Genomic DNA, 25,437 nt, shown 5'->3' with positions numbered 1-25,437 from the left:
GGATTATTCTGCCCTATGGTTCTGCAAGTCTGTGACTCTACAGCTGAGGTACATTCAACTCTCCTGGAGGGGCTGTGGAACTTGCTGCAGCGGCCTGAGGGAGTGCAGGGCTCAGTGCTCCTCCCTTTTTATCACTTGAAAAAGGAGTCTGGGGAATAGCGCTAGTCTGTGACCTGACCTCTTGTTGCCTCTGCCACAGGAGCAGAACCTGCCAGCGTATTTGGGAGGGAGCTGATCATTTAGTCTCAGGAGTCCACATGTGTATCATACAAAAGCTGTAAGCATTTGGAGTAAGGTCTTCCAAAATCCTCTGTGACTGCAAGCTGTGGCATCAAAATAACTACATGAAGAAGCACGAGTGGCAGTCACCCCTCAGAACTGGGCCCAGTTGCATGGTGCCTCTGGGATGCTGAAATTGCTATTTTGGGGCTTTTTACAAGCTTAGTCACCCCGCGACTCACTGTTCAGGGCAATGAGGCTTTCAGGATGGATTCTTAAACTAGTTGAAGGATTATTTAATCTGGATCTCAGAAATGGCAGGCCCTGTGGGGTGCCTTGAAACTTTAGGTCCTTTAAATAAAGTTACTCTGTGCTGAAATTGTAGGAACTTCTGTACCACTTGGAAGTGGGACAAAGCAATATATATATGTGCGTGTCCTACAAATTTTTTTCCTTTCCTACTGGGGCATGTTGCTCAAAATTGCCCATTGTAAGTTGTGTTCTTTTAGAGGACTTTGACAAGCAGTCTAAGTGATAAAATTATCCATTGTCTAAAACCTGATCTTTTCCTTTCTTTCTTAGTTTCGTTCTGGTTTGGGTTTTTTGGTGGACAAGCAGCAGAAATGTCTAAGGGCTGTCTGCTGCCATCACTTACTATTTTTTTGCTGAAAGGGAGATGAGGGTAGTGAGCTTTTTATTAAAAGCTTCAAAATGTTAATTGGCCATATCTGAAATGATGCCAGGTGAAGGGTGTGAGCAAATCACTCCCCCTTTGCTTCTCAACAGTTGAATGTTGCCTTTGTGATTTTTTTTTTTTTTTTTTTTTTTTTTTAAGCACCAGAGATGTCACAATCCCCTGCTCGCTTCTGCACTCTTGTGCTTAGGTGCAGTGTGACCTGACTTTTCCATTTTGAAAACAAGATTTTTACAATCATCTCACAGGTGCCCTCCAGATGTCACGAGGGAAAGCACAACATTTACACTTCAAGACGGTCTGTTTAAAACAATCCACAATCCAAAACAACCACCTTCAGTTCCTCTAGACTTTGTAGCTACACCTAGAGCAGCTTAACTCACTTTTTGATGTGCATTTTTTGATGTATAGAAAAAAATACTCTCTTAAAATTTATTTTTTCACAGCAGCCACACCTGTGCTGAACGTTTGCAGATGGCCGTCAGCCATAGCCTTTAGTATGTCAGTGTTTTCACAGCACAGTGAGCTTTGCTCGGTGCCTGGGGCACAGTTTGAGATGAATTTCAGTACAAGCTGTGGTTCTTTTCTCCGTCCTGATGGCTGCAGCACAAGGCTAAGGACCAGCTAAAGCAGAGCACCCACTGCTCCTACCAGCCCTTACTCTTCGAGGAGATTAAACAAGTTCTGAAGGTGGCTATGCTAAGAATGTCCTCATAGCTGAATTTCAGTTTGGTTTTGGTTTTTGTTTTTTTTAAAATTTATTCCTATTTCATCCTGGTTATGATATTCTTGCCCTCATGGTCCTACATACCTTACTGTTGATGGTAATGAAAAGGCATATTTTAACTATTTTAAATTTCTGCATGCTTATTATATTTATTTCATCATATCAACATGTTGATATATGCTGCATACCAGTTAAAAGGAGATGGCTTTTTCAGACTAACTGTATTCCTGAGGAAAGCCATAGAACAAAATGTTTTCAGAGAAATTTGATTGCAGCTTTAATTTTTCAGATTTTTCAGTCCAGAGTAGTTCTTTGCAGCAGTGTTCTTGGTAATATTCTATACTGGAAGCAGAAGAAGCTAAAAGTTGTAGCGTAGTGGTAGTGCCAGAACCTCCACAAATGTGGTAGTGTTAACAGGGCTGTTAGGACTGCTTTAAAAAAACCAAAAAACATTTTAAGGTTATTTCTAGGCTTACTTGCTAAAGTTATAACTTCACATCTCCATATTGACATTGGATCTCTCTCTCTCTGAAGATTAAAACACATTTTCAACACAGAAGTTACTTGGAAAATGACTGTAAATTTTTATTAGTACAGCTAGAAAGAAGCATCTGCTTGACTGTGTGACACTGCTGCCTTTTGGAGCTGCAGCTGTGGTAGAATTAAAACCCACAATTGTTACCTTACAGTGAGGCTAGACTAGTAAGAAAACAGCTAACTGTGATTGTAGCCGCTATGTTAGCACACAGAAACACTTGTTACAGTGGAAGGAGAAGTATGTCTATTTCATGTGCACACATAAAAAAAGCAGTATAAAAATACATTTATAAAATTACAAATTTGCTCTTTACATGGAATGTTGTGTCACACACAGGTAGGGGGAGGGAAACGACTCAACTGCTCCCTCCTAAAAGGTCTCGGGGAATGGGGCTCAGCCTGTGCTTTCTTCAGACTTGATCCCATTCAGGAGGGGTCTGGACCATGTGTTTCAGCAGGGCTCTCCTTTGTTTCTGCTTGGTAACTGGTGGCAGGCCAAACCCAGTTAATTAAAATGTATAATTACATATTATTGTTTGGTAGTGCTAATATCTACATGAAATTACTATATGTACTCCAGTGCTTTACAAAATGCAGACCTGCTAACCAACCACTTCATCTGGTAGAGAGATGTTAAGCTGGGCTGTTCATTTCACAACGGTACCTTGTTTTTCCCTTGTGGAAAACAGATCTCGCTGAAACCTAGGATGGATGGCAAGGCAGGCTGGCTCTGACAGCCTCTGGTCTGCCTGTTCTGGTAACTCTCAGGAATCAGCTTTAGGAGTTTGAATGGTGCTGCCCTACAGCTGCAGATCCTGGCCCTGGAGAAAAACCAAAGTTGGAGACTGAGAGCTCCAGCTTCCATGTGCTTGAGGCAAGGGCTTTGATAACCTGCTTCAGCTGTAATGTACTTGCACTGGAAAAACATGGTGACAGCTGCTTTCTCTCATTTATAGCTAAGGGAAGAACAGCGCTTATAGTAGAAAAAAAAAATCCTTAATACATATAAAAAAATAAACCCAAACCTAGTGAAGCCTAGAGGGTTTTCTTTCTGAGCATGAAACAGTGATACAATAGTCACTTTAAATAGAGTTTCAGAATCCATAACATAAATATTGAATATTTGTTAATAATGTCGTCTACAGCACTGCCTAGTATGTCTAATGTCAGGCATGTTAAAGTAGATTATATGGAAATCAGGACCACTGCTTTAGTAAAGTTTTATTTCTATCTGTATAGATTAGTGGTAACATGATTAGTAATACCTGAAACGTCCATTAATTAGCTTTTTTAATGCATGTTTCTACATATGGCAGTCATGGTATTGACAAGGCCCTGCCATGTTGTCATGGGGACATGCCAGAGGTAGCAGAGAGGGTAATGAAATACCTTAGGTTGGATTCACAGTGGGCCAGGTGCAGCACTGAAAACACATGAGTTTTAAATGCCTTGCTCCCTGGTGAAATTCATCCTGTAATCCTCAGGTTCCTGACTCCTCCTACTCTGCCTTCCGAAAGCTGCAAGCTGTGCAGGACCTCACCTGCAGCAGTTGATAACGTGCTTCCCCTTCAGCATGATAACTAGGTGTCAAGCTCCCATTATAATGTTTTTCAACCAGAGTCTCTTGGTATCAAGACTTAGCCTCTTACCTACTGCACAGAGCGCTCAGCTCTCTGGCTACCAAGCACATGAGCAGGGCTCTTTGAACCTTTGCTGATTAAGTTGTTGTACTTCACTTAACGTATTTCTAACATGCATTTCAACACAAGCTGGAATCCAAGTCTTCTGTTGTTCAGCTTTCTTTCAGCCTTTTTCTTTTTCCCAGTTGTTTAATCTTGCTATGCAAAATGAAACTTTCAATGCAAGATACTGGAAGAGACCTATCAAAATTACCCAGTTTCCCAGTGCTTGGGATACTGCTCGCACTGTATCTTTTGCACTTTAAATCTGCATTTTCCATCTCTCAGCAGATGTTCAAACTAACTGTCTCTAGGGTGGTAGCATTGCCAACCCTGTTACGTTTTCACACAGCTGGAGATGTTCCATGCACGTTTTATAGGCTGAACACACTGAACAAAATGGGGGAAAAAAGCTAGTGGGCTTGATGAATGTGCTGATCGGCGTGGTGCTGTCAAGACGTGGGTTTCCTGGACACACAGAGACAGTGGTAACTTCAGAAAGTTAAGTTAAGTTTGGGTATGAGGTGCTGTAACTGGTAATCATGGGTCTGTTGGCCTACTGGTCCATCTATTGTCCCACAGGGATCCCCAAGCTGATTCTGGAAACAGAAGCTGTGAAGTCAGGATGGTGCAGGGTTGTGTCCATGCAAGTCAGCCACCCTGAGGGACAAAATAGGCTAATTCAGGCATACCAGCAGCTCACAGCTACACACCTTTGGAGACCTGCACGTGTACTTTGATGTGCAAACTTGTTGATCTCTCCCCCACCCTCCAGCCTGTGGTATGGCCGTGCTTGGTGCTTCCCTTGTGAATATATGTCCTGTCAGTACCATCTGAATGCACCGATTTCATTCCTCATGACATGTGAGTGAAAATGCATGTGCTACTAACTGAATAGTATTAAAATAGGTATTCAAAAAGGTTTTTCTAGTCTGTGCTACTGCTTAGTTTGAATAGCTGAAAGGCAGAAAGTGGCTAATACTTTTCTTTTAGGCCTTTTTTGCTGTGTTTGGAATAGCACCACAACACAGTTAAAAGAAAAGTCAAAAATATTATTAATTTCACCCCAAAGTATATTCACCAGCAGAGGGTTTACCATTAACATACACTGCATATTCCATCACTCCACACAAGAAGGGACAGAGCCTCAAACTCCTTTTCAGAGAGTGTCTGGACTGCAAAATCTTCAGTGCTGAAATGCCGATTCCTTTTTTCTTTTGTCTGTCAGCACGATTCTTACCATCAGGAGTTAGTTTAGCAGAAAGGTGTGGATGTATATTTGTCTTTCAATCCACTCAATAAAATGTGACACGTTACTGTAAACACCAGGTCCCAAAACCTTGGAAAAGCAGACAGAGCCCCAAGATGTTAAACCAAACAAAGTCCAGCGCCCTGCAGGTTGTTCACACACAAGCGGCCCTCCGCTGTCACCCTGCAATGTCAAAGAGAAAAATGGTCTGTAGGGGATGCACGTGGTCAGCAGTCATACAGTTAAAGCTGTGTCTCAGTTCTTAGAATGGTCTGTCTTTAATAAGTAACTTGTCTGTAAAAACTGGCTGCTCTGCCGAACTATAGAGCAGCACACAGCATTGCCAGTATTTATTCCCTGTTACATTTGTACAACAAATTACCTGCAAAAGGACTCATACAAATTTAAAAAAATTGGTCTGATAGTTAACTAATACAGATAAACCTTAGAGTCTTCAAGCAGCATTTCATTATCATAATGTGAAGTTGATTACAACAATAATAAAAGCTGGGTTAAAATATGTAAATAATGGTTGTCATTCCTATAGTAGATGAAGTACATTACACCTTGTATTGTACTTGGGTTTTTAAAAGCAAGTCTAGGTGGAGTTTCTCCTTAGAGAGAGACCTACCATGCAGGAGTCCACCGTGCCAGACTCGTAGCCAGCACACAGCATCCTGCTGGTAATAGTTTTCATGTCAAAATATGACTGGCATCGTTCCAAGGAAATGATGCGAACCTCTCCTTCTTGAAGCTTGAAAGGCACTAAAGAACAGAATTAAGCATTCAACCATACACACAAACACACCAACACTTACCTATGATAAATATCTCCACTAGGACAGATAATAAATATTACTTATATTTAATATATAATAAATGTAAGGAGAGAAGAATCCTCATTTCACACAAAGCTAAGGTGAAAGCAGGTGCTTTTTTGCTCTGCTGCATCGCAGAATTCATGACTGTCATGCTCCCGAGTCTAGAATAAAACATGTTTCTCTCTGGAGAATGACCAAGTACACAGGGACTGGTGTAATGCTTGCCATTCATTTTCACCTGAAGCAATACTGAAAGGAGAATTTCCTTCTCCAGTGTACAGAAGAACCTTCCATAGTAATTACTATAACAGTGGAGGGAGAAACACAATGGCTAGAGCGTTAACAGGGTTGGGGCCAGGATAATTTGCAGATGACTCATGCAGAATCATTTTGTCAAAGCAAAGATTTATGTAACTGTTCTTGTCATGGGACACAAGAATTGCAGTGGCCGCAGAACAAGAAAGCACACTAGGGTTCTGTTCAGAGAGAGAAAACCAACACAATTATGCCTGGATGCAAAAAAATTGTGTCACAAGTCCAAAGTGTGAGGGTTGTGGTTAAAGTTAGGGTTAGGAGCTCCCAGCAAAGCGTTGGCCACGGAGAGTTGCCCTAGACCCCAGCCTGTATGCCAATGATTTCAGTGCCTTCCGCTTTCCCTGAACGAAGAACTGATCATCCACTGATGATCTGATATCCTCTCAATACAGTTCTGACTACAACCTAAACCAGTAAAATTGTAACCAATTTAGGTCACTTCCCTGGTAGGAGTTTCTAGATCCTCAATATTTTTGAAAATCAAGCCACTTGTCTAAATAAGGATTAAGGAGCATAAATTCAGGCTGCTAATTGGAAAAGGCTAGGCTCTTGTCACAGCTAGGTCTCTTCATGAATAGTTACAGGTCCTTGTATTTAATAAGTATAAATGGATAAAGTTTTGTAATGGGATCACTTATTTGATTTACCTCAGTAGCAAGTTAACATTTTTTTCCAAGAGTCCCAGAAATATTCATCTTACTTTTGTTGCCCATATGTCCCCAGCCTGTGATGTAGCAGTAGGTGTCTGGCTGAACCAACTGGTCCTTGCTGGGCAAACAGACCGGTCTTACATAGCTTGTCTCGTTGATATCTTCATCTAGTTCCACAATGCTAATATCATAGTCAACAACTGCTCTGTTGTAGCGTGGATGGAGGATAATGGTCTTCACGAGACGGGTCTGTGTAAAGCCTGAAGGATGATCCAGATTGCTAATACCAAACACTACTTTCCAAACAGCTGCATTTTCTCTCCTTTGCAGAAAAAGAAAAAAAAAATATAGGAAATCTCAATCAAGGGTGTTCTTCTAAGCTAAAACATAGATTTCTCTCCAACTTTTTGCACATTGTGCTTTGCACATATAAAAGCTACAAGAAAAAACAAATATCTAGGCATCATTACTTACACTTAAGATCTAAGCAACAAAGGGCAATGCTTTGCATTTCTTTCCTGCCTGTTACCAAGCAAATTAAAGCTTACAAAGTGACTTAAAGTGACTGGATCCTGCTCAAGTCTTATGTGCTCACATGCTACCTCATGAGTCTGTACAGAATTCTCTGGGGTGGCACTTTTGTTCAGTAGTGCGCTGCTGACAGCAGTAAGTCTAGCAGAAATCCCACAGGAGTCTCAAAGAAGCAATTCTATTATGAAAATTAATTCTTTATGATGGCCATGGGAAAAGTCCCTTATTTATTGGGCTTTCAGTCTATGCCAAACATACTCCCTACTCCCAAGATCAAAGGTTACTTTAACTACTACAGTCATTTAAGACTCTTTTGGTCCACATCCAGGATCATAAAAAAATTATGCATATGATACAAGTGTGAAGAATGAACTGGTGTCTGTTGAGACACATGAGAATAACAGATTTTATGAAAGGCTTCAAGGGTGTAATCTCTAGATTGTAACTGGTCACAAGATAAGTCACAGGTTCTGAATTAGTCTGTGATTCTAAAAACCCTTAAAAATGTCAGCATTTTTCACAACTGATGAAAGACAGTTCCATGTAACTGGACAGCACTGAAGCTTAATCAAAGCAGTGTAAATCAGAGCACGCAGAATTTCGGCTTTTGCATAGTATTCAACAGCATTGTAAATTCTATAATTTGTAAAGACATTTTGTTGCTAAATAAAGGCTATTTTTATCTTGAGTTTTATGAAAATTATGATCTTTCAGGCTATAATGTTCAGTTTGTGAGTGTTCCCATAAAGTTATAAAATTAAGTGCTAAGAATATTCATATGCTATTGTGTTTATGAACATGGTAAAAAAGCATTGTTCAGAGCAATAAGCAGTCACACCCAGAATGTATTGTGCTACATTCAGGAAAAAACCCAAACCTTAACATTTTGGATGCTTTTGTGTAATGCATTTCAAAACAAACTTGACAAAACTTGGGTGACTATATTAATAAGACTAGCAAAGGACACAATGCTTAATGTAGCTCTTCCCATTTATATCCTCTGCAAGTAATCATGACTATTTGCACGAATACTTCTGCTGCATTATTCTTATATGGTCCTTATATAAGAATAACTTCATGAGAACTTCATAAAATCACTTCACATAATGAACCATTTTGTCTAAAACACCAGAGCACTTAAAAATCTGCTTTGATCGTTGGCTTCTCTGGTTGGTTTGGTAAATTTTTAAATATTATGTATCCATAAAGCCTTGTGGGGATCAAAAGTGATCTTGCTGTTGCTGTACCAAGCTATACAGATGAAGAATTTACAGATTTCAGGCTGCTGGGAACGTACACCCAAATCTATTCAGAGGCAGAAGAAAAAAAGTTCATATAACTCAAAAAATCTTAATACATTAGGCATTTTGAATACCAATGTGATAGAGACCTTTTACAAGTAATACTCTGAGCTCACACAGATGTTGTATAGCCCTAAAAAAGGAGTATGTGAACAGCTCCAAAATGTAGTGCAGTCCTTCTGCGTTTGACAAAAGTGGGACAACTTTCACTTTTTAAATATGACAGCTTCTTTGTGTGTCTTTCATTAATAAAGGGTGGGATTTAAAGGCAGATCATTCAGTAATGTTGGACTGTTACTGAATTTTACCCCAGGGCCTAAGATACTAGGAAGCACTGATGGTGGCTAATGCTGACTTTTAATGATTGCAATCCTAATAAAGGAGTGGAGTGTTTACAATTAGAAAAGGTAGTGACCTCAATATGTCAGTTGCACTGTGAGTAAGTAAATACTCAGGTTTTCTTTTTACTAAGTCACAGCATTTTTCAAGGGTCATTTTTACACTATAACCCAGAGTGATGTTTTTTAATATACGGCAGCTGTGTGAGAGTTATAGGATTAGTATTTTGTTTTTCTTTTTCCTGTTTCCTACTGAAAGTCAGGGCATCTTCATTTAGTTTTCATCAGTAGAGACACCAACAATGAATAATAAAGCACATGAAAACCTAACCTGATGCTGGCTTATACCGTTTAGTTTCTTGTTTTAAATCTCTTAAAACCAGACCTATGTGATGTGGCATTCTACAGAGTTCATCACCTACCCCCAGTGTGTTTGGTAGAGGAGGATTTGGCAATTCATGTGTGCAAGTTTATATGAGCAGTAAAACTGAGCCCTCTCACCCTTCAAAGCAGTGGGCTACTGTTAAGACCCATCTCTTTGCAATCAAAACACAGCCACATATGTGTCCACTTGGCTCACTCTGCAGGGAGCACTGCCAGGGCCACCGGCCTGGGCGACTGGTCCTGCCACCAAGGATCCTCTTGTTCATGCGAGCGGCTGGGCGACGGCCACAGTCTAGCGAGGAACAGAAGCAGGAGTTAATCGTTGCCACAAAGGCAGTGCATACAAAACCTTCTGCAAGAAAACTAGTCATAGAACGATATTAAGAGAGCCATGAAATTATACCAAGCAATACAGTAAATGAAGTCATCAGCCACCACACATTAACATCAAGACATTTTCATCCTTCCTTCATATAAAAGTATTTACTCTCCTGACATTAATTGTGACTGCTCAGCCTGAAGTATTGACCAAGCTACATTTGGCCTCCTGACTTCCTTTCCCTCAGCAGTTACCAGGTGGCCCTCAGAAAGGTTTCCTGGTTTTATGTCCTGGTCTTTCTGTCTGCTAGCAATGTTTGAGATAACGTGCACCATGCATACGAACTGCTGCTGCAAAATCCGCTGAGCAGTAATACAGCTTTTCTTAAGCCAGGTGTGAGGTGAATGTCACATCGTTTACTCAGCAAGGCGGCACCAAGCTTGCTTTGCCTGTGGAAATTACTAAGAAGAATATTCAAAGATTTGAAGATACTCCAGTACTTTGTTCCTTCTACTTTATAAGCCATTTCCACTGGAAATTACAGCAGATTCCCATCTGCCAGTTACTTTTCCGAACTAGTTAGCCCTTCTGCTTTTTCCACTTTATGCACTGGAATTGTAAGATGGCAGGCTTATTTATCCTGTTCATGCTCAGTCTGATTTAGAGAGCAGAACAACATCACCAGTTTCTATAACCAGCCTCACCCCCCAAGGGAGGATATGTTGCCATTGCACAAATCTGTGGGAATTTAGAGGTAAGGAAATGGAGCAACTGTTATTTGTAAATTATAATTCTTACTATTTCACTTAACTTCAAAGGGCAAGAGGTTTTAAGTGCACTTAAAGCAACATCTATCAGAAGCAAACACCTTTGGCAGACTCCTATGACCCTTTTTTTTTTTCTGAGTAGTAAATGTTGTGATTAGTTTCGCAAATTTAGGTCATGCTCTGTGATTCATTTTCCTTGTGTCAACCTAATTCATAATTTAAATATTCCTCAGCAAGGCTCTCCTTGTCTGTAGAACGTGATTTCATTGAAGATCAAGAATTTATGCATTTTCAAAGCACTTAAACTTGCACAATCCGCTGTGCCTACAGACTTGGTCTGTAGCTTTCTACTTCAGGTTCTTCTATCCCCTTAAGCTTCACAACTAAACAGACCACAGCTTCCACACCCAGACAGACAGCCTGCTAACCACTCTGGTGGTAAAAAGTATTTTCATCAGGAAATTTTATCAAATTAATTTTTGGAACCTGATTGCTGACAAAACTAATTTTGTGGGAGCAGGACTGGGCTATAGCAATACACAGACTCGCATTAAAAAATAAGAAAAGCTGATGAAACTGAATAGAGTATAGAGGGGGAAAAAAAACAATGCCAGTCTGGATGTTGCAGATCTAGTCAAATTTGAGAACAAATCCACACTAAACACCTGCATTTGTTAAAGTAATTTAATACATCCTGAGAAACGTTTTTGTTTTACATGCACTTCTCTCTTACCTTCTTTAGTGCATAAGAGAGCCACTCTGCTTCTGCTTTGACACATCTGTCTAAATATTGAAACAAGAACACGGTGAAGAGCTCAAATAATTTATGTCATTTTTGGTAATTTGCAAATAAACACAGGTATTGTACTCATTGTGAACCAGCTGTTAAAAACTCCCCCAAACTGTAAAAAGAAACACAAGGAGCTTCTTATGCCAGATCATCCTCAGTTTCCAACATCTACCTGGAGATGATTCAAAATATTAGTTCAGCTTTACAATGCATTTCATGAGTGGATGCTACAGATTTTGTAGACTACCTTGCCCTCTGGGCACTGATCCAGCCCTGAAGCCAGCTGGGATGTAGAGTTTGTCAAATCTTCATTTATGGCACCTGAAAGCACAGATTGCCATTCTCCTCTTCCTTATAGCTGCTGGATAGAATTTTCTTTGAAATACCTTTGATAACAGATCATCTTTCATGCCCTGAAAGTTCGGGTGTTTAGAAAAAATCCAGGAAGATTGTAAAAGTGTGTATTAAACCAAGAAAAAAAATATTGTTTCTGTTGAAAATGTTCAGATGCTAGGGGAAAGAAGTGATTCTTGGTCAAAGGAAGGGAGATCATTTTTAAAACAGTGAAGATTGTTGCTCAACTAACTGACTGCCTTTTTATTTCCACCACTTTTTCATTCCTACCGTATATGCACACTTTTCTGAGGCAGATGCAAAGCAGGTAATTCTTTGAAGGCTGTAATCTCAGCAGGCAGACTGATTTTTTTTCCAGTTTCAGGAAAGAAAACTGTGCGCAATTTTGAGGGGCATTTATGCTCCATAAAAAATATACAGAACATAATTGAGACCAGCCACACTTGTGTCTCACACTTGTGTCTCACACTTGTGTCTTTGATTTATCAAGCTTTGACTTAGCAGCTCTAGAAGAGAGTTTTTATGTGTGTGTAGCTGGCACTGTGCCTCTCCCTTCTACCAAAACTTTACGAAACTAGCGGTGCAGTTTTTAGTACTTGCCCAAGTAGTCCAGGAGCCTGACAGCTCCTTTAAACATACAATATACCCCAGAGCAAAGATGTTTTACATGTTGAAGCTGATCCAGATGAATACACCCATACTGTAGGGCTCAGGAGCGCTTCCTAGCTCCTGGGCTTGTCTTGGCTTCCTGTTGGGAAGACACTAAATGTATGTTATCGCCTGTGCAATTTGCTTTATACTACAAAGCAAAGCAGGCATGTGAGAAGGGAGGCAGGCCTGCAGGATGACTCAGAGATCAGTATGCGACACGCCTGATCTGTAGCACGTGCACAGCCAGTGAGAGCCATCTAGACAGGATGCCTGATGCAGCCAAAACAAGAATAGCTGACTCTTCATGCAAGACCTTAGCTTCTCATTTCTTCTTGATATTCATTTTCTGGATTCGAGGAGTCTGGAGCATCTGCTCCTAGATATTACATTAATCTCTGTAACACTTTTATCAATAATTCTCATTACTGATGTTTTCTCTCCTTTAACTCGTACTTTGGGTGAAACTAGACTTTTTGCTACTATATCTTGTCACTCAGAGGCTCCAAATCTGTCCTTTACACACACTTCATAGCAGGCCACTTTCAGTCATAGCAAAGTACCTTGAAATTTCTGCTTTGCACTTCAGTGACTGAACAGAATACAACTGGGGACGTGCCTTTGCATCTAGTCACAGCCTGAGGTGTTTATTCTTGTATTACTCTGGAGAAAAGCATTTAGATAACATTAGGCTAGTGGCAAGAGACGCTGAGAAAGAAAAAAGAAGAGATAAGAATATTTTCAAGTATCAAGCACTACATTGTAACTGCCCTTCTTCTAGATGAAGAAATAAAAATGAGCTTAAATGAAGGGGGGGGGGGGAAATTCAGTGTATGCCTCAGATTTGTGTCTTCATGCATGTTGTACCTCTGCATTTAGCCAAGACACTCTTTCCTTGTGAAACAGAAGGATTTTCTGTGGAAGAAGGATGTTCTGAAATCTCCTGGTCATTTGAAAGACAACAGGGTAACAATTAATCTGCCTTTTGAAGAATGCAGTTGCAGATGGGGATTAGGTGGTTCTCCCAGTTTTGAACTGGTTGTTCAAGTTTATCGGATCTTCAGTCTCAAATTCACACTTTGACTGTCTCAACCATGAGATCCTGGCTTCTCATCACCAACTACCTGTTTAGTCGAGTTAACTACAAGGAATATACCACCACCTGAAGCCAGAAAAGCTGCTAAGGAAACCTACCACAAGCAGATACAGCTTCTGCTGAAGAATCTATGATCTCTACAAATGTATGAATCCAGACTACATAGGCTGCAGAAGATGGTAAGGTGTTGCTGCAGGCTTTGCTATATAGTGCTTAATGGCCTTTCTTGGTCAGTGAGGATTTAATAAAGCTGTCTCATCTGAGTGCAAGGGCATCACCTCTGTGTCACTCAAATGCTATTAGTCTAGCGGTATGGGCCCCTCAGGACTCACAAGGTGACCTCAAAAAAGACTTCAGTTGTTCAGTTGTTCATAGAATCACTAGGATGGAAAAGAGCTTTGAGATCATCAAGTCCAACAGTACCCACCCAGTACTAAATCCACTGTCCACTACTAAATCATATCCCATATCTCACAGCACAGGCGGCCAACCATATCCTGAGCTGCATCAAAAGAAGCGTGGCAGCAGGTCAAGGGAGATGATTCTCCTCCTCTACTCCGCTCTCATAAGATCCCACCTGGAGTATTGAGTCCAGTTCTGGAATCCCCTTCTAATTCCTTCTTAGAATATTGAACTGTTGGAATGGGTCCAGAGGGCCATGAAGATAATGAGAGGGCTGGAGCACCTGTGCTATAAGGACAGGCTGAGAGAGTTTGGCTTGTTCAGCCTGGAGAAGAGAAGGCTCCTGGGAGACCTTAAAGCAGCTTCCAGTACCTGAAGTGGGCCTATGAGAAAGCTGGGGAGGGTATTTTTACAAAAGCATGTAGTGATAGGACAAAGGGGAATGGCTCTATATTGGGGGGATAGATTTAGGTTAGACATTAGGAAGAACTTCATGATGAGGATGGTGAGGCACTGCCACAGATTGCCCAGGGAAGTTGTGGATGCCCCATCCCTAGAAGCATTCAAGTTTGTCATCCTCTGCCCACATCAGTGAAATAAATCTCATGTACCTGTTACTTACCCACTCACTAGAAGTGCATGTACAGTGGACGCATTTTTATTCTTCCAGTTTGAGTGCAGATTCAGCCATTTTTGATGGTGCATTTCCTCATTCTGTATTACAATTTCTGTTTTGGATGGTCCTCTGAAACAAATGAAAAACATTCACAGACCTTCCAGTAGGTATCTATGTTACAATTATGAAGGTGAAGTTGCCCTAATGCCTCCTGTTTACTCCAAAGATACACAGCTGAATGCTGCGTCAAAACCATGTGCGGCAGAGTCACAGATAGGGGAATGAAATCACCCCGAGGAGCCAGGTCAGCTAACACGTTACTGTCACTTCCATTGTATTTTCTGACAAGAACCAGAATTGAACCAGGAAAAGCAAGAGCCTTCTGGTAGCATTTCCTGTAGTCCTATTTTTTGAAATCTATTAAAACTTAACGGTAAAGAGCAATCTGGGTCTTGTTAATAATGCTTGACAGTATCTTTAAATCCAAGCTCCCTGCTCTGCAAAACAGAACAACTTACAGGTGACAATGTCAAACCTGTCCTTCTGTAGCAAATCAACAGGAACACCAAAGTAAGTTAGAACAGTTCACCAAGAGATATTTTCACATATCCAATTCCTCAGTTTAGTTATTGCTTCATAGACTCAAGCAATTGAAGTAATTTTTGATTTAGTAAATCTCAATTGTTAAATGGTAAAAAAGAATCTTTTTTTTTCAATTGCTTTACAAATCATGCAACTTTCAAGCACAGAACCACCCATGATTAGCCATCAATGACAAATCTTCTATAGATTAAATAGAATACACCGTGGCCAGGGACAATATGAGTATATTCAAGGTAGGTCAAGAATATTTTACATTCTGTTGAGTGGGTCCAGAAATCCAGATTGAATTGATGAGTTCAAATCCTTCACCTTTTGCATGGGACTTGGTTTATGAAATGTCAGCTTTATTCTTGGAGAAAATAAAGGAGGTTAAATTCAGAAGTTCAAATTTCTAATGTGGGTAGGACAGCAGTATTCAATTTTTTTGTTTCTGTGAATTTTTCTAAGCAAATAACACATTAAACTAAACTTCCACTATTTCTGTTGCAGAAACAACTAGAAAGTAATTACAAGGCATAATAATTCATGTCAGAACAGAAAACTATTAGTCAAGCAGCTTGACTGCTCAGTTGACATGTATTGTTAAAGAACTTTGAACCAGAGAAAGAGAGCGAGAAGTATTAGGAAAGACAAAAGGCCAGGCAGCAACTAAAGACTGGCCTTTCCCACCCACAAACACAAACACCAGATGCTATGGCAGAGGAAAGAAGGAAAAGGAGCTACCTGTTTCAGCAGATCACCAGTGGCACAGCCTTCAAGAAGGGGAGCAGAAGCAGCGGGAGAAGGCAGCAGAGCTTACTGTAGATTTTTTATAAACAAGTAACTTGGTGAGCAGCTGTGATTTTATGCTGATGCTGCTAGACCAGAACAAGCAGACCACCTAAAGTTGTCCTGTATTCTGCTGGGTACAAGCTGCTGAAGCAATCAGAAAATGATAAAATTCTCAGTTCTTGGAGAAATAAGGAGAGGGGTCAGCAGACTACCGATTTAGACTTCCAGAGGGCAGACTTTGGACTGTTCAGAAGGCTAGTTGATAAAGATCCTTGAGAAGCAGTCATAAAGGGCAAAGGACCCCAAGAAGGCTGGACACTCTTCAAGAAGAAAATCCTGGTGGTGCAAGAGCAGGCCACCCCCATGCACTGAAAAATAAACCGTCAGGGAAGAAAACCAGCTTGGCTGAGCAGAGAGCTTTGGGTGGATCTCAGAAAAAAAGAAGTTGCCCTAATGCAACTAAAAAGAGGAAACTGTATGAGCTTTGGAAGAAGCGGCAGGAATTTCAAGAGGATTACAAGGGTAAAGCGAGATTATGCAGAGAGAAAACCCGAAAGTCTAAAGCCGAGGTACAACTTAAAATAGCCAGTTCTACAAATATATCAACAGCAAAAGGAGGGTCAAGGAGAATCTCCATCCTTTACTGGATGCAGGGAGAAGAATGGTGACAAAGGATGAGGCTAAGGGTGAGGCACTTAATGCCTTCTTTGCCTCAGGATTTAACAGTGAAGTAAGATGTTCTTTGGATACTCAGCCTCCTGAAAACAGGGAGGGAGAGCAGAACAAAGCTCCAGTTATCCAAGAGGAAATGGTTAAGAAACCTGCTTGGCCAGTCAAACATTCACAAGTGTACAGGGCCAGATGGGATCCACCCATGGGTATTGAGGGACCTGGCAGAGGTGCTCACCAAACTCCTTTCCATCATCTACCAGCAAGTCCTGGCTGACTGCACTAGTTCCCTTTGACTGGAGGTGGACAAATGTTATGCCCATTTACAGGAAGGGCCAGCGGGAGGATCAGGGAAACTATAGGCCTGTCAGTCTAACGTTGGTGCTAGGGAAGGTCATGGCATCTAGAGTGCTATCACAGCACACACAACATGACCAGGTCAGGTCATCAGGCCCAGGCAACATGGGCTTATCAATGGTAGATCCTGCCAAACTAACCTAATCTCCTTCTATGACAAGGTTACCCACTTCCTGGGTGAAGGGAAAGCTGTGGATATAGTGTACCTGGACTTTAGTAAAGCCTCTGACACTGTTTCTCACAGTGTTCTGCTTGAGAAACTGGCTGACGTTGTCCTGACATACCCTCTGCTGTGTAAAAAAACTGGCTGGATGGCCGGGCCCAAAGAGTGGTGGTAAATGGAGTTAAATCCAGTCAGAGGCCAGTCACAAGTGATGTTCCCCAAGGCTAAGTGCTGGGTCCAGTTTTGTTCCATATCTTAATCAATGAGGCACTCTTAGTAACTTTGCAGATGACACTAAGCTGCATGGCAGTGTAGATCTGCTTGAGGGTAGGGAGGGTCTACAGAGGGATCTGAATGGGCTGGGTCAATGGGCTGAGACCAATGGGATGAGGTTTAACAAGGCCAAGTGCCAGGTCCTGCACTTGGGATAAAACAACCCTAAGCAGCACTACAATCTTGGGGAAGAGCAGCTGGAAAGCTGCCTGGCAGAGAAGGACATTGGGGTGTTGTTTGACAGCTGGCTGAATATGAGCCAGAAGTGTGCCCAGGTGGCCAAGAAGTCCAATGGCGTCTCGGTCTGTATCAGAAACAGCATGACCAGCAGAACCAGGGAAGTCATTGTGGCCCTGTACTTGGCATTTGTGAGACCGCATCTCAAACACTGTGTTCAGTTTTGGGCCCCTCCCTACAAGAAAGACATTGAGGTCCTGCAGCACGTCCAGAAAAGGGCAGTAAAACTAGTGAAGGGTCTGGAGTAAAAGCCTTATGAGAGGCAGCTTAGGGAACTGGAGTTTAGCCTAGAGAAAAGAAGGCTGAAGGGAGACCTTATCACTGCCTACAACTATCTGAATGGAGGCTGTAGAGAGGTGGGTGTTGGACTCTTCTCCCAAGTAACCTGTGATAGGATGAGAGGAAATGGCCTCAAATTGCATCAAGGGAGGATCAGACTAGACATTACAAAAAATTTCTTCACCCAAAGGGTTATCAGGCACTGAAACAGGCTGTCCAGGGAAGAAGTTGAGTCACCACCGCAGAGGTATTTAAAAGATGTGTAGATGAGGTGCTGAGGGATATGGTTTAGTAGAGGACAGGTATGGCTGGACTCAATTATCTCAAGGGTCTTTTCCCCTTTTCTGATTCTATGAAATTCTTTATTCATGGCTTTAAATCTCTGAAGGATAAAAAGGAATTTTTGTCATCACCATTTGAGCTCTCTGCAATGTGCAGCCTAATTCACCCTCAATAGAGACTGGAAATACACCAATGTTATCAGCTTCACATTCAGAATTCTTTGTTACCATAAGTCAAGTAAATAATGTATGCAGGACAATGATCAACAGATGAAGTTTATGGGTTTAGATCAGATTTCATAGCCATGAAATGCCAATTTATCATTCAGTCGTCTAATTCACCATAAAAAATGTTACCCTCTGTTACCCTTTCTTACCTTCTTTTCACTGAATCTCTATGCAATGTTCAAAAGAAATTAAATAATTTTATTAACTCACAGTACTCCTTTTTTAAATTAGTTCTGGTTGATGCATTATAATCTTTGTTTTCCTTATAGACAGATCTTCTTCAAAGCCAATCTATTGCATTTTTGGCAGTGCCACTTCAGAAAAACTTGGAGATTAGCTAAGAAAATCAAGCTTCAGGTGACTGCAAAATCAGGTATTAAGGTAGGAAAGACAAGTTCTACTTTGCTTTTCTGAAGTACTGCCAGGAAGAACAAGCAATTAGTATTAAGGTCAGACTGAAGTTGTAGGCTTCAGATTTGAACTGGAATTTCCCACTCCTCTTCACACAATCACCTGCCGCTACAGAAAGAATGCATAGAAAAATTGATCTGTCAAATATCCACCCCTGTTAGAAAATGGATATATGAGATTTAAGAGTTATTTGTGTCTCATACTTCTAAGAAAAGTTATAGGATTGATAACATTTGCAAGCAAGCCTCAAAGTAGAAGCAGGAATGCATAAGTTTCTATTCATGCTAATTTCAGCCTAGGCACACATCTGAAAAAAAAAGAAGAAATCGGAAGGTCTTGTGATAATTTGGTACCTTCTTCATTTTCCTAGCAGCAAGCATCACAGGAAAATCAAGCAAATAGTATGTTAGGACTATGAGACTGAAATATTAAGAAGAAAAACATCCTTAATGTTAAGACCATTCATTTATCGTATAGACAACAGAGTAGCTGTAAAAGAAATAACTATTTTTGAAGGTATTAAAGGAATTTAGGCTTGTTAGGATGTTGTATAAAGCTAAAGTATAAAGATAATGTCAATTCTAGTTAGATATACTAAACTAGCTGGAAGAGTACAGAATTATTGAAAGTCAGAATGGCAGGCAGTCCATTCAGTACAGGTAGTCTTGGATTCAGGGCATTTGTTAGAACTGATATCAAGTATCCACACAGTGCAAGGCAATGCAACCTAGGATCTTTATTCTCTTGTATTTTTTGAGAAAGGTATAAAGAACAAGATTTCACGTCAATACATGTAATAGTAAAATGTAGACAGAAAAGACACTTAGCCCAGCTGAGGGATCAAACACTGACAAATGGTATCTTTCAATACCACAAGATTTTCCTTTTCCTCACTGAAGTCAGCTTTGGCTGTCAAAGCAGATGAACCTGGTTTTTACCCAACACTTATTTTGCATCAACTGTTCCATAAAGTAGCTATTACTTCAGTGTGTGCGCCATAGGAAAGATTCATAGTGACTATTATTTTTTTCTGAGTTCCACACAGAAAGCTCTATTTTAAACAATTCCTTGTTCAGACATACTCAAGTTAAATGAATGCAGAGAAGTTTTCCTGTGTTTCCTAAGACAAGTCTGCTTTAATTCTTTAGGAAGACACAAAGTATCATACTTCCAAACAATTCTGAGCCTCAGTAATATTAAAAGTTCAAATATAGAGGCCTGGCAAGACATCATTATCTTTTCAACACACTTTTTTGATAACAATCATGTGATGTTCATGAAGTAGTGAAAGTGCCTAGATTTTAGTGAGCATTTGTTCCTGACATAGTTCACAAAATTTCATTACCTCTTTTCTCTGTGAAACATTTCCATACTAGGCCTAACATTGCAGTGCTCAATGATCATTCACATCTAACTCTAGCGCTCCAATTGTCCTAAGAAATTCATCAATGCTACAAACTACTGACCTTACCCTAAACCCATCTGATTGCAGGCCAGTTGGCTTAAATTTTCTTGCCACTCATCAGCACAAACATGGTTTTCAGCAGCTGACCTGTGAATGGTCAGGATCATCAAGGAATTAATGTTTTTAGACAGGGAAACTGCAAAGAAAAAGAAGAACAACTATTATTTCACACAGTTAGTTTTATGAATGGCACACTGAAAACATACAACTAAATTCCAAAGTTTTCTGAGATGTCAGCACTTTTTCTGATTTTATTTGCTCATTAGCTACGTAATTTAAATCCAAGGCAACCATAGCTATCAGAACCTTGCTAACATTGAACAGCATGAGACACTAAACAACAAAGGCATAAATATACCAGGATACTTTTGACTCACCAGCACAGGTTAACATAAGTTTCTGATAACCTTAATCTTGTTAAATGATGTTTTACCCCACAAATAGTCCAACTGAAACCACTATAGTAATTTGTGGGACAAATGCTGCTTGACACGAGTGATACCATCATTTGACCCTCAGTAATATGCACTATTCCTGTCACAACAGTGTATGAGTGTAATTAGAGAATGAAAAAAAACTACTGTTGACCATTGCTTCTCTCTTAATCCACACATAAAACTATGAACTGCTTTTATCAAACTCAAAAAGCTTCTCAAAATGTACCAAAATGGAAATTTACAACCCTACTTTTCTAGGATCCTTTAAAAGATGTTGGGTTGCGTGCATTTCTTCCCCAAATACATACTGGTTTTATTTAACTGTTCCTCTGACTGTACTAATCTTCACATAGTCAGTCATTCACATTTTTCCTATATGCTGAAGGTGCTTTTACCTCTCTCCCCATAAGAAAGGTACGTATTAATCCTAGTATGCTCCTTTTCAAATATGCATTTCTAGAACCACTCTTCTCTGTGCATGTTTTATTAAATGATTTTGCTTATTAATGTTTATACAATGTTAAATGTTTTAAAATATTTATACAAGCTATTTTAATACGAACACAAAATATGTGTTTCTGTAAGCCACAGTACACCTTTTTTCTGTGTTTAAAATGACAAAAAAAGCATCTCAAAATTTGGTAGTATAAGCTACAGTCATGTACAGAAATACATGTTAACTCACTGAAATCTCAGCGGACATACTACCACTTTATTCTGAAGCTTCTTCTACCACTAACTCGCTTCTTTTCAGTGCAATTTTTTTTAAATCCACCTTAATTTTTATTTAAAGAATAATACTTGGATAGTTCTACCTTAACAACACACAAAAGCATGAGGCTCAATCTGAATACAGAGAGCAATAGCAGGTTGCATCATTCTGTCCATCTTCAGCCAGTGCAAAGTGGACCTAGTCAGACCATCTTCATCTCATAAGCTCTGAATGTGCACCATTGCCATCAGTGGGAATTTCACACTGATTTTTACAAGTACAGAATCAAGACATAGAGTTTTTGCCCAAATTAATTCTACATTTGAACGCCTTCTTACTCTCCCTTCTATTTTCAAGGCTTTCCAGATTTTCATACCAGCTACACATTTTAGAAGTTCCTTACCGTGTCACTTTTCTTATACCTTTGCACTGTGACACTTCCTACCAAGTCCTTCCCTTCTTTTTTTGACCACATTGTTGTACATTTTTCCATCCTCTCAATCCAATGTCTCTTTGGCAATAAAGGAAGCATCTCTCCACCACTGCAACTGTACTCTCAATCAAATCACCAGTGATTACTACCATCACCCAAGCACCACTTCCAGGCAGAGAGCACCAGAGTGGAAACTTACCACAATCCCATTCATCTGAGCTGTCACTGCAGTCTGCTTGCCCATCACACCAAAGTTCACGTGGAACACATTCATGGTTGGCACATTCAAGTTCACTCTCTTCACAAAATGCTGCAAGGACAAAAATATGTTTCACTCTGAGAAAGATATTATCAATGTGAAGCTCACATTGAGATTGAAAAAGAAATAAGAAGGATCAAGATAGGCACAAGTTAGATTTATGAAGCAAACAACTGAGATGATAGATTTGCAACAAAATTCAGGCTGGAGATGGCTGAGGCAGAAACTGGTTGCTGCCACACTGTGGCAGAAGGCATCACAACTCAAAGAGAAGGAAGGGTGTCTAGAAAAGCAATATCTGTGATTACTCAGTATCATTCATGTTCTCGTCCTGTAAAACTTGCCTAAGCCTCTCACAAGCTTTAACTGAAAATACTGTGTTCCATGCTTTTTAAGAGACTGCTAAAAATCTGTTTATTTCTTCCTGTTATTAAAAAAAAAATATTTTACTGTAATGCATATGCATTTCCTTTCATCCACAGCAATTTCATATTCTCTTTTGAATCCTCCTTTGATATTTAAGATCATGGAACTAAGTGTACCTCCACTTTAGAGATGGGGAATTGATGTACAGGTAGATGTGCTCCAGTTCACAGTCAGTTGCCAGCTGGCAGCATCAGACAGAGATTTCCTGAATCTCTGTCCAATGCAGGAATCACCAAAGCTTCCATTTGCAAATGACTTTAAGCTTTCCCCAAACCATAACAAACTCCCTCCCAAAAGGCAAGTGTGTAGCATTACAGCATTCTCCTCTCTAAGACAATTCTCTTCCATGTTCTATAAACGCCTCAATGAGGGAATTTTGAGTGCTGGAGGAGGGTAGGAGAGGGGAGAATGCAGGAATCTGCTTTCCATTGTACTTACGTCTGGCTGTTGTGCAGCACCTATACTGCCATACAAACCAGGCATTTATTTGCACCACTAGTGCAAAAACTCTACACCACAGTGAAAACCATACAGATAGAGCAGGGAGTGCTGCCTACTCTGACACAAGAGAGCTTTCTGACTCTGGAACACAATGTGTAAAACTAGAAAAAGCTCTCTAACTCTGCCTTCCATAGAGACCACATTTCAAAAGCTGGAAGCACTCAGATTGAAAAACTTTGCTGTCATTTTGGAATGCCAGCGTAGGTGTCAACACATTTTGGAAACCCCAGCACAAAAGCAGGGATGAAATATGGGCTGATAATTATGGAGTAGCTTAACCTAAACCTTCAGAGAATCTTTTCTCTGCCATGATCGTAATGTGTGATCATAAGCAAATCACCTTAATACCATCTTGCTGTTTTTTAGATTACAGCACACAGACCACGTGGAAGTCAAATGATATAATCTTCAAAATGAAAAAAAAAATTCAGAAACATTCTGTGAGCTGCCTTTTCTCAAAAAGAAACAAACTTAGATCTAGATATGCAGGCTGCCAAACATTTTGGCAAATATATTTATATACTCCACATAGCACATAAAATGTGCCTACCATCCTGCCCTTACCAAAAGTACTCCAGAGACTCAGGAGAAACTTTTTAAAAATTGTATAATTACAGTCCCAACAAAAATGCTGAAACACAGGGATTGCCCAGAGAACTAAAATTTAAGCTTTCAACCAAGTTTACCAAGCATCTCTTCTTTCTTGTGCAGGCTGTGTCACCCAGAATGTCTTTTCCAGTTCCTTGTCTTGGGGACATGCCCCTGCACCACATTTTCTCAAAATAAGAGAATTCAGAGTACCACTAATACATTCATGAAAGTGAGGCTAACATCTTAATTCAGAGTACCACCAATATATTCAGGACAGCGAAGCTAACATCTCAAGGCATTCCCTCCCAGCTTTGTATGCAGAGCTGGCAAAGTAGTTGCCATTTGCATGTCTTCCATCTCTTTCCATCCCACTAGTCAGTTGTGTGATGGAAACGGAACACAAAGCAGCTCCCACAGGGGACCATGGGCCCTGTTGCACACTGTCAGCACTTTGTGCCAGCTTACTCTATGCACATGGAGAATACGTCCATACTACCAGTATACCATACTAAGTTTCATATCTCTGATACTCATTGCAGTTTCATAGAAGAAGCTTGTGGAGCCAAGTGGGGAGACTGAGTCTAAGAAATGTCAAGTGGAAGAGAAATCAAACAAAGCAGGGACACGTGATATTATTTGACAGGTTAGAAGGAAAATTAAGTGGTAATTAAGAAAAAAAAGAGCAGCGAGCAACTAAATCTACAAGGAATTAAACTGAGAAAAGTTGGGAAGAAGAGTCAAGAAGCTACAAGGAATAAAGAAAAGAAGCACAAAGACACAAGAAGGAGGAGGAAGAGAGAAAGAGAGAAACAGTGATGAATGAGACAGCAAGGATTCAAGGATGTGAACAACAGAGGATGATGCTGTAGCAAAAATCAAAAGGAAACAAAGTGAATGACTTTTGGTCTGTAGAAAACCTTTTTACTTCATTTATTGTGCACTCCAAGATCCCCCCAAATGAGACCAGCTCTTTATGGGACTAGTAAACTGTGTAAGTCCTTACAGCAGTTCTTTTCATCCATCATGTCAGGGCAGTCTGGAAAACCATCACAGATCATAGTGTGTTTGATGCACAGTTTCTTCAAAGGACACTCCCAAAGACCCCTTTCTCTACAACCTGGAGGCAGAGAAGCATAGCTTTGAAACATTTGCATGCAAAACAAATCAAACATTTTCTTTTTCCTTAATAACCCTGAAACACTCAAAATGTTTTCAATCACAATATAAATTTTAAAAGGTACTAGGAATAGTTACTAATGAACAAACAGAAATATAACTGTCACAGGACACACTTCATAAATGGGTATAAAACATATAACACTTCATAGTAGTTCAGTGCATTTTAAATAATAACATGAAATGTAATTTTTTTCTGGCAATGCTGATACAGAGTCTAATGCAGATCACAATGAGAGGCAGAGAGATGCTGTAAGTATTGATCACAGTTTTTCTTGTTCCATAATTTGAGACCAAAGCAGTTTGAAAAGATGCAGGGAACACACTGCATTATTGTCTCTTCAAAGTCCTGTTATTTTGCTTCTCTGATTTCAAGAGGAACACTTCTAACACTGTGTCAAAGTGCCTTGACAGGAGAATTCCTGGTAGTCAGCAAGAGGAAATTAAGACTGGCCCAAGGTACACTTCAGGAAAGTGTTTTCTCTTGTTCTATTTCTCTATTTATTTCCATCAATGAATTCAACACTTTGCTGTGACACAAATAAATACTTCGACATACTAATGTCCTGCACAGATGACATTCTGTTTTTATAGAAAGTCATAAAAACAATGCATCCCCCTGACTAAAACAGATGGCTTGATTGCCTTGTTTGGCCTGTTCTACAGATGATATTGCTACTTCTAATTTAATCCAAGCTCAAATTAAGGTGACAGCTCTGATGTCCCCC

At 40.1% G+C, this 25,437-nt stretch overlaps 1 protein-coding gene across 4 annotated transcripts in view; it reads right to left on the bottom strand.

Moving 5' to 3' along the window:
• Window positions 1-5,105: 5,105 nt before the first annotated feature.
• CORIN (corin, serine peptidase) overlaps window positions 5,106-25,437 on the bottom strand; it is a 128,497-nt gene continuing 108,165 nt past the window's right edge. For all 4 annotated transcript variants that reach the window (XM_069856098.1, XM_069856097.1, XM_069856099.1 and 1 more), the window contains 9 exons: window positions 24,537-24,650; window positions 21,956-22,066; window positions 20,181-20,310; window positions 14,444-14,566; window positions 11,265-11,314; window positions 9,563-9,737; window positions 6,942-7,213; window positions 5,737-5,870; window positions 5,106-5,288 (listed from right to left, as the gene is read on the bottom strand). In XM_069856098.1, the coding sequence (XP_069712199.1) occupies window positions 5,106-5,288; window positions 5,737-5,870; window positions 6,942-7,213; window positions 9,563-9,737; window positions 11,265-11,314; window positions 14,444-14,566; window positions 20,181-20,310; window positions 21,956-22,066; window positions 24,537-24,650 (1,292 nt within the window). The remainder of the gene's footprint in view (window positions 5,289-5,736; window positions 5,871-6,941; window positions 7,214-9,562; window positions 9,738-11,264; window positions 11,315-14,443; window positions 14,567-20,180; window positions 20,311-21,955; window positions 22,067-24,536; window positions 24,651-25,437) is intronic.

Source organism: Phaenicophaeus curvirostris, chromosome 4 (assembly GCF_032191515.1).
Source record: "Phaenicophaeus curvirostris isolate KB17595 chromosome 4, BPBGC_Pcur_1.0, whole genome shotgun sequence".
Taxonomy (NCBI): Eukaryota; Metazoa; Chordata; class Aves; order Cuculiformes; family Cuculidae; genus Phaenicophaeus; species Phaenicophaeus curvirostris.
This window is presented reverse-complemented; position numbering and strand designations above follow the sequence as displayed.